The 10,189-nt window shown below is 36.8% G+C and overlaps 1 protein-coding gene and 1 non-coding gene across 3 annotated transcripts in view; one reads left to right on the top strand and one right to left on the bottom strand.

Moving 5' to 3' along the window:
- Positions 1-5,990: 5,990 nt before the first annotated feature.
- Positions 5,991-6,062, bottom strand: Trnac-gca. The gene has a single exon. It is a non-coding gene; the product is annotated as a tRNA-Cys (tRNA).
- A 308-nt stretch (positions 6,063-6,370) lies between these two features.
- The window catches only part of LOC121376152 (dynein intermediate chain 3, axonemal-like), a 32,505-nt gene continuing 28,686 nt past the window's right edge, over positions 6,371-10,189 (top strand). The window contains exons 1-2 of one of the 2 annotated variants that reach the window (XM_041503957.1): positions 6,371-6,488; positions 9,556-9,644. In XM_041503957.1, the coding sequence (XP_041359891.1) occupies positions 9,567-9,644 (78 nt within the window). In that variant the 5' untranslated portion in view covers positions 6,371-6,488; positions 9,556-9,566. Of the gene's footprint in view, positions 6,489-8,025; positions 8,045-9,555; positions 9,645-10,189 lie in introns of those variants that run through there. The other variant, XM_041503958.1, reaches the window with a different exon arrangement.

The raw sequence follows: 10,189 nt of genomic DNA, 5'->3' as shown, positions 1-10,189 counted from the left end.
AAGACACTGTTCTCGTTCCCAGTCTATTGCTACGCCGCAATCGAAATTGCGGATTTAGTGAAATTTGCAATCAAACTGAATCAGCAAAAAGATTTGTTGCATCTATTTTTGAGTAATACCGACATAAATTAATATTTACCAGTAATCAGGGCCGTAGCTAGGATTTTTTTTTGGGGGGGGGGGGGGGGGGGGGGGGGCAACGGAGTAGTTAATAGTCTAAAACTCCTTAAACAGTCAAGAAGAGAATTTTCTTTAAGTTTCTATAATGCTTTCCTGATTTTTTCGGGGGGGGGGGGGGGGGGGGGGGGGGGGGGGGGGGGGGGGGGGGGGGGGGGGGGGGGGGGGCAACTGCCCCCCTTGCCTACTTCCACCCTACTCCCGCTAGCTATCTGCCGTGGTAATATATAAGTGTTTCTGAAATTACTAATGATAAACCTACCTGTATCAATTTTCTGCAGATGTGGAATCAATATCTCAAATACAAACAAACAATAGCGGTTCCCAGTCTATTTCTATGTCGCTATTGCTCCAGTGTAGCATTAGACTGAGTAAGGAGTTGGGGCATAGTTATTGTTATGGCATAGGATTAGACTGAGTACAAGCTCGAAAATACTGTTACTTAACTTCACCAGTAAATAACGACTTTCATCGTTTCAGCAAAAAATACAAATGCAGGATTAAAAAAAAAAAAACATTATATGGTATCCTGGTGGGATACTGGGTTATTGAAGTCTGGTATCCAAAATTGAATTCTGGTATCCCCGGGATATCGGGATACCGTTAATCTCGAACACTGTTTGCTATCAATGTTTTTCAGTGTCCTCTGAATAAACTTACCGTATTTTGCCGTGTATTAGCCATCTCCTTGGATAAGCCGACCTCTTAGTTTGACCCTAAATATCTAGTACAAAATCATCGGCCTTGTGTATAAGCCGAAGTCATCTTTTGTCCAGATGTATGTTGTATCGATTTCAATAATACTGTCAACAAATGGAATTGTGCTTTTCTTGTTCATTATATTTGTTTTCCTTTAATTATTACAAAAATGGTAATCGCGATCGCAATCAATGCGGCAATGCTAACATTTACCATGCCGTGAAAAATAATTTAGAACTGATAAAGCATAACAGAAAAATAAATAATTCAAGCTGTAACAACTTATCACTACACACAGGGTCTGATCAAAATTTATAAGTCGCGGTCGGGAGTATTTTAGATCAGGTTTTTATGCTCCAATTTGTTGCCTCTGTGTATAAGCCGATTCTTCTTTTGGAAAGTGTTTCTAGACTTCAAAAGTCGGCTAATACACAGCAATATACGGTAACATTAATTTCAGTGTTATCTACGAAACAATTACATATACTTATAAAGTACAGTCAAAACAAGGTGGTGCTTAATTAATTCCCAGGTGTATATCTATATAGCCTTTAGGTCATTAATATTCTCTTGGATCGGTGACTTACACAGTAAGTTTCACTGAACAGCAGTGAAAGCAGGGACGAATTTAATAATCAATGTGGAAAATGTTTTTGTCAGGAATATGAATCACAATGCCTGGATACTGTGTGGCATTAGTAATTGTATCATGATAAATGTTGCATTATTTAAGTTATATATAGCTGCACATTGCAGTTCTACTAATTTGTGCGGCATCATTTCATTCTGTCGATGTGATGGCATCTCGGTGAAAAGTGCTTTACAAAAGCTTATAATCATGGTTATTGATCCTTACAAGCACTCATCCACTTGATGATAGTTACAGAATATCAAACAATGTATCATCCAGTACTCCACTAAAAAAGTACATTTGATAGATGTAAAAGACTCTTTCTGCTAATTAAAAGAGTAGTACATGTGGCAGAATGGGTTTCTCTTTTCACTCCAGACCATATAGCTTGGTGATGGCATCTAGAACTCACATTTTGTTAATTCTTTCCAGCATATAAACAGAATACTGAATCGGAATATGCCATGAATTGTTAAACTGCAGCATTCTTGAAAAAAAACACCCAAACATTTAAAAATCCTACCACATGGTTATCCTTATGATTAGTAACAACATATCTTTTACATTTATTGTAGCCCACACATGAGGCTTAAGAATTGGACTCTGGATGGTGTTGCATCACATGTCAAGTTTTTGAATTTCATTTAGCTGTACATCATCACTTTCATATTTATTGTCATCTACTTTTCTACATTGTTACTAACTTGTCCATTGAATTACTCACGAGTGTAATAAAGTGACATTTTAAGTATGTTGTGTTTGGATTCAATAATATTGTGCTTGTAGTCTGGCCTGAGTAACATTTTGAAAGTACTTTGAGCCTAAGTTACTAACCTCTTGCAACTTTGTCATCTTGTGGTGCATTGCAAATAACTAACAATGACAATGCGATGTCCATCATGTTGCTTATTAAGGGGCTTTCTTATTGTGTGATTAGTCTCACTGACTTGTTGCATGCAATTGAATCGTACTGTGAGAAAACCTAAATTAGAACCACTTTAGTCTTATATATTCCATTGGGATCGCTCTCTGTCATTGGGCCCATTAGGCTATTTGTCGTTCCAGCCAGTGCACCATGACTGGTATATCAAAAGGATGGTGCTTATAAAAGAAAGAAAGAAAGAAGTGTTTTATTTAACGACGCACTCGACACATTTTATTTATGGTTATATGGCATCAGACATATGGTTAAGGACCACACAGATTTTTTAGAGGAAACCCGCTGTCGCCATATAGGCTACTCTTTTTTACGACAGGCAGCAAGGGATCTTTTATTTGCGCTCCTCACAGGCAGGATAGCACAAACCATGACCTTTGTTGAACCAGTTATGGATCACTGGTCGGTGCAAGTGGTTTACACCTACCCATTGAGCCTTGCGGATCACTCACTCAGGGTTTGGAGTCGGTATCTGGATTAAAAATCCCATGCCTCGACTGGGATCCAAACCCAATACCTACCAGCCTGTAGACCGATGGTCTGCCACAACGCCACCGAGGCCGGTACGCTTATAAAAGATCCCTAGCTACTAATAAAAAAAGGTAGCAGTTTTCCTCTCTTATTACCGAATGTTTGACATCCAATAGCCTTGGTTCTTTTACAACATAGTGTCAAAACTTAGTTGCTTAAAATGGTAATTTTTTTTACATTTAGTCATGAAATTTATTTCTCAATTTATAATTACCTACAAATTTGCTTGACTTCATAACTGATTGGAACCCTGTACATGTGGTCTAGAGAATGAGTGAAGAAATATGCTGCTGTGACATAGTTACCAAAATTATATGTATTTTCCAATGACAGGACAGCATATACCACAGCCTTTGATATAACCATGCAAATTGCCCATAATGCAAACGATTAATTGAGACTAATACAGATTTCTGGAAATATAACCTTGTTCCATCACATATTTTAAATATTTTTTCCTCTGGCTTGATGTAAAAAAGCACAAATTAAAAACTCCTTTGGAAATAAAATTGATTTGTTATGTGCAAATTGAGAAAACTGGTCAAGATGTTAATAAAACTAATACTCTTGGTGAAAAACATTGACAATCATCTGCTTTTAAAATTCTTATTTCTCAATAAAATGGATTTCCAACTTTTATACATATTAAAAAAATAATCAAATATAGAGTTTTGCAGGATAAACTAATCGAGTAAATATATTTAAAATTCCATCAGCTGACAACCTTATAATTAGCAAGTATTGGTGTTTTATCTATATAGTGACAATTTATTTTATTTTATGGATTACACATAATGTATACTGAACAAAAAAAGAAACTTCCGATTTGTACATATAGTATTTGTTGTGTTAAAGAATTCATTGTGTAATGAAATTATATAGGTAGTATTAGCCTTGAGCTGTATTATCAGGATTCATGAATTTTATCGATTATTTTTGCACTGTTAATCGTCGACAACGTGAAATTCAATTTGCACATGTATGCATGGTTCGACATGTCCCGTGTAGTATTCGGTCAATTTTTTTTACTTGTCTTACTGACATTGTTGTCAAGTGAACGAAAACGCTTCAAAATTTGTAAAAAAATTAACGTTTTTTACATTGTAGCATTTTTAGTATGCCAAGAATACCCAATAATTTACGCGAACGGGCGATTGGCATGCTTGATGCTGGCATGTCGACAGAAGACGTTGCAAGGTATGTTGGGAGTTCTAGTCGAGCGATACGAAATCTTCGCGTAAGATTTCGAACGACAGGAAACACCAACGACTTGCCACCTCGTGGACGTCCGCGTGTTACAACACGTGGTCAAGACCGCTATATCATGAACACGCATTTGCGCAATCGATTCCAAACTGCCACTGCTACTGCTGCTAACACACCTGGGCTTCACAATAACCGAATCAGTAGGCAAACTGTTCGTAATCGTCTGCGGGAGAACGGTTTACATGCACGACGTCCTTACGTCGAATGCGTTTTAACTCAACGTCATCGTCTAAATCGTCTTAATTGGGCACGTGTACACACTCGTTGGATACGGCGACGCTGGAATACCGTTCTTTTTTCGGATGAATCCCGATTTTCTTTACAACGTGGTAATGGCAGGGTGCGCGTCTACCGTTGGAGAAATGAACGCTATGCTGATTGTTGTGTTCTTGAACGAGATCGTTTCGGGGGTGGGGGTTCTGTCATGGTCTGGCCAGCCATTGCCCATGGTTATCGTTCACCACTAGTCATCATTGATGGCAATTTAAATGCTCAACGTTACCGCGATGACATTCTCGCTCATCACGTCATTCCTCTGTTCCATAACAACGCCAACATCTCGATTTTTCAGCATGGTAATGCCACCTCTAATACAGCTAGAGACACTGTAAATTTTCTTAGGACAAATAACATTGATTTCATTGATGACTGGCCCACTAAAAGTCCTGATCTCAACCCCATCGAGCATGCCTGGGATAGTCTGGACAGACGATTGAGGCGTCGTCCCAACCCACCCGCTAACGTCAACGAACTTCGTCAAGCGCTCATTCAGGAATGGAACAATATTCCACAGGCAGAAATCAACACTTTAGTCAATTCTATGCGCCTGCGATGCACTGCAGTGGTCAATTCAAGAGGTGGTCATACCAGTTATTAAGTGGGTGTTTTTATTTTTAACCCCTACCACATTTGGTCAAAATTTCTCCCAGTTTCTGTTAACCTATGGCCATGATTTTTGCACCAAACGATGCATCATGTAGGGCCTCCACCAGTCCAAATTATGGGACTCGGAGTACTCGAGGGTCAAACTCGACCCGGACCCGAGTACCCGAAATTTACACTAGATGATGATGAGATTAAAGAATAAAGTAAAATAGAATTATGCATTTTAATTCCAGGGCTGAACATGGATGCCAAATCATGTCATTGTATTGCATTTAGAAACCGGTTGATATATTTAGTGTTATGATGGATGGACGGCCAGTTTAAAAAAAGAAACTAGCGCATGATCTTATAATTATTGTGTCACTTATATCGTTGATTATCTAATCCTGAAATTATTGTCCTACATTGTCCAGTGTATTATAGTTGATTCCACCTTGTACGGGTACTCGAGTCCTGTGAACGGACTCGAGTCTTGCTAGACTCGACCCGTGCCCGAGTACTCGAGTACTCGTGGAGACCCTAGCATCATGGAACTCTTTAAACGCATATATAACAACTATTCCCCCGGTTTGTTTTCATCAAGTTATGTTCAAGCAAAGTTAGCGGAAGCTTCTTATTTTGTTCAGTATATTATATTTTTATTGTTTCCAAAACCGTTTACTTTTAAAATCTAACTGGAATTTTTTTTTACTAACAAAAGATGGTGATAACATTGATTAGAAATAAACATGCTAACAGAATAAGTTGTGACGAAAAATACTATAAAGATAACTAAAGAATATCGGTACCGAGTCAAAGGTGCAATTGCATGATAAAAATGAAAATAAATGTGCAATTTAAAATAATAAAAATTTAAAAACGTTAAGGGGACACCCGGGATCGAACCGGGGACCTCTCGATCTGCAGTCGAATGCTCTACCACTGAGCTATATCCCCCATCCAAGAAAGCAAGGCACAAATAAGATACATAATGGAATTAAATGAATAGTACATTTTGTATGTTAAATCCTTTGGCTATTAGACTCTGAATAAGTAAAATATACCTGTTTACTTTCGTATATAGTAATTCCAGTCTATAAATTGTAATCACAACAGTTAAACGTCCTAGTATAAATATGTCAACAACACCTTGACATCCGTAAACCTTCGGCCAATTACGGATTCACTTTTAAATCTCACTCGGAGCTCCTCGGCAGTATTCAGAATGTATCGGCCAATTCCGAGATGTTAACAATCCTTGACGAAAAAGCCCGAATATTAAAATTTGGTATCTCATGACAACTTGGTAACTCTTATGTGCTATGGTTGTGAGATGTGTTGTCGTTTGAGACTTAATTTTACTAAGCATATTTCCAAATACTGGTACATGAAACTACTTTTTGTTTATAATTATGATATTGCATTTGTAAGATTGGACGAATATTATATTTTTGTATGTTTCAGTTGGCTGACTTATAATAAGTATTTATTGTGTTGTCGTCAGGGATGTATTTTCGATTGTATTATAGCAAATGGCATATTATCATTATTTATAATTCAAGTGTAGTAAACGTTTAGACTGACAAATTTGATTGGTTTGAAAGGAAAATGTTGAAAACAACTTCTGTTAATATAGTTTGTTGTTTAATATTGCAAAATCTATTCAAATTGTGTACCATAATTACCCCACCAGTAGAATGAAAAATGGTTCACGCACCATCACCATTGATGATCATCTAATGACAGTAATGTTTTGTTTTGTTTAACGACACCACTAGAGCACATTGATTAGTTAATCATCGGCTATTGGATGTTAAACATTTAGTAATTCTGACTTGCAATCATCAGAAGAAACCTACTACATTTTTCTTAATGCAGCAAGGGATCTTTTATGTGCACTTTCCCACAGACAGGAAAGCACATACTGCGTCCTTTGACCAGTTGTAATACTAATACACTGGTTGGAATGACAAAAAACCCAACCAGTTGAATGGATCCATCTAGGTGGTTCGATTCTGCAATGCAAGCACCTCAAATGAGCAAGCACTCGGCCGACTGAGCTGAATTCTGCCCCAATTACAGTATCGTCTGTTGCCCTGTTTTGGTGAGGTTCGGCCCGGTAACACAAAGCACACATAACACTTATGTCAGACGTACACCACACGTGTAGTAGTGTTGTTATATAAAGTGCTTCTACTGGCAGTAGCTAGTAGGAATTTCCCTATTAGCTCAGTTGGTAGAGCGCTGGACTCTCATACTGAGAGTCTGTGGTTCGAATCCTCTCAGTGAAGGTTTATTTTACTGTTACATTTGGAGCTGACATAGGGATTGGGTGTGTTCTTAACACAAGAGTACAATTATAACCCAGTCAGAACCCGTAACAGTTCAACTGCCTGTGACCCACAGCTCCAGGACATATCTTCACTTGAGGGGGGAGTATGTAGTAGTGTTGTTATATAAAGTGCTCCTACTGGCAGTAGCTAGTGGGAATTTCCCTATTAGCTCAGTTGGTAGAGCGCTGGACTCTCATACTGAGAGTCTGTGGTTTGAATCCCCTCAGTGAAGGTTGATTTTACTGTTACATACATCTGACATAAGTGTTACAAGTGCTTTATGTTACTGGGCCCTGTTTCAGTGGTTGCATCGCGTTTGTGCGCCACAGTATGTACATTTTACTCATTTGACTTTTGCATGAGGAAAATAAACAAATGTCTGTCATATTCACAGAAATATTTGTACAAATAAAGTTAAAATGAGCAAAGAAAGCAAGATTGAACTTTACCCACTCATAAACACGTCACATTTCTTAATACACCTTTTCTATGATTTCCAGACTGGTAATTTAAAAGAAAACTTAATTTTAAAAAACTATTTCTGTCTGTTCTCAGCTGTACTGGTATCTGGTTATTGAAGTCACATGATTGCCACAGCATCTGCTGGTAAAATCTTTATAGATACTTGCCAAAAATATATGGTCCATATATTTTTTCACCAAACAATTTTACTATTGTAACCATGCATTTGCTCAACTTATAACATAATTGCAAGACATTCTAACATGTTCCTAACATGTTGTCTGTTAACATTGGTTCTCGAGGGCTCCATTTTGTAATTTGCCTTAAAATATTTAAAAGATTTTTTATAAATTATTATAAGAGCATGTTTTGTTAAAACACTAAAAAACATTCTGTTGAAAAGTTTTTGCTATAAGCTATACCACTAAACATATCGCCCACCGAAACAGGTTACGTAGTTAACAATATTTACTGCTGATGCATGCTACAGTTTTTGACACAAATGCAGTAAACTTAGCTACTTAGTGGCCAGTTTAGTGCTCATGTGAAGTATAGAAATACTAATAAAAAGGTAGGTATTTGAATAACAACTGTTTGTTTATAAATATTAATATGCTTTAGAACCTAATGCTTGTGCTCACCGAAACTGGTCCACCCATAATAATGCTACATAGTAATGTTTGGGTATGCTAGGAAATTTAACATTTCCTAGTTGTAAACATGTAAATTACGACTTGTTTGCATTAGCTTGCACTTGTAAACAAATAAGTTCCAGTCCCTTCAAAATAATCAACAGCATTTACTAACAAATTTAGGTATTTCAACTACTAATAAAACAAAGTATCTTTAAAAAATAATAATGAAAGCACTACACCTGAAATTAAAATGTATAATATTTTGCTATTTTATCAACTCAAATTTTTGAAATTGTTATAAATTATGAATTTCATCATTTTCCCAAATAAAATGGCAGCAAAAAGTATTAAAATAAGTCTCCCACCAGTTTTGCATGCTTTATTTTTTGACCATCGAACTGGAGTTCAGACAAACATTTCGTCACTTGGTTAGCTTTTATATCTTCCAAGGTTTTGAATTCTGAAATTGTCAAAACAGTATTTATGAGCACACTTGAATGCAATATAAGGCACTGGTGTCAAATGTCATGTCAAAATCACATATTTTAGTTGAAATTGTCATGTCTGTGCTGTGAGGAGTGAAGTTTTTAATCATATCCGTAGAAATAGAGAAACAAATAGGAAGGAAGGAAATGTTTTATTTAACAATGCACTAAACTCATCTTAATTTACGGTTATATGGCATCAGAAATATGGTTAAGCATCACACAGATATAGAGAGGAAATGTACTGTATGTACCACAGTCTTTGTTACACCAGTTGTGGAGCACTGGCTGGAACAAGTACATAATAGCCCAATGGGGTCATCGACGGGGATCGATCCTAAACTGACCATGCATCAAGTGATCACTTTACCACTGGGCTACGTCCCCCCCCACCTCCATAACAAATAGAGCATGATCCAGTTCATTAAATAACTGGTTAATAGGTCAAATACAATAACAGGAAGTTGTTCTTGTCCATATTGCATTGGTTTTTTAATTTACGATTTATTACTTAAGATCTGTTCTTGATTTGCAGAACTATCCAAGATGTCTGACTCTGATGTAGGAAGCAAGGATGTTTCTGAGAAGGAACAAGACCAAGCCAAAGAAAATGAAAAGGATCAGGTTAGAAAAATAATTTCTTACCACTTATTTAACAGACATGTTAATACATGCTATACGATGCTAGATGAGAGGTAGTCGGAGCTTTAGATAAAATAAAATAAGCTTTAGAATCTAGAATAGGAATTGCTCAGATGGAAAGTAAAAGTTAAAAATTTCTTTTAATGACACCACTAAAGCACATTGATTAATTAATCATCAACTATTGGATGTCAGACATTTTAAAATTCTGACACATAGTCTTCAGATGAGACATATTTCCATTAGAAGCAAGGGATCTTTTAAACCTGGGAAACTGCATTATATAAAAAATAAATTATATGCCATTTCCCAGAGACAGGGCAGCACATACTGCAGCCTTTGATATGCAAGTCATGGGGCACTGGTTGGGATGAGGAAAAAATGCACTATGGGGATTATCGATTTTATGACTAGATCCCATTTCCAACAAAAAATTATTGCACATTTTTTACTGTTGCAGGTACATGTATTTTTAAAGTTTGTGAAAATCCAAATGTATATATAGGATCAGCCCTCTATGTTAACTT

The sequence above is a fragment of the Gigantopelta aegis genome, chromosome 6 (genome assembly GCF_016097555.1).
Source record: "Gigantopelta aegis isolate Gae_Host chromosome 6, Gae_host_genome, whole genome shotgun sequence".
In the NCBI taxonomy this organism is placed as follows: Eukaryota; Metazoa; Mollusca; class Gastropoda; order Neomphalida; family Peltospiridae; genus Gigantopelta; species Gigantopelta aegis.
The sequence above is the reverse complement of the archived record's forward strand: the minus strand, read 5'-3'. Positions and strand labels throughout refer to the sequence as shown.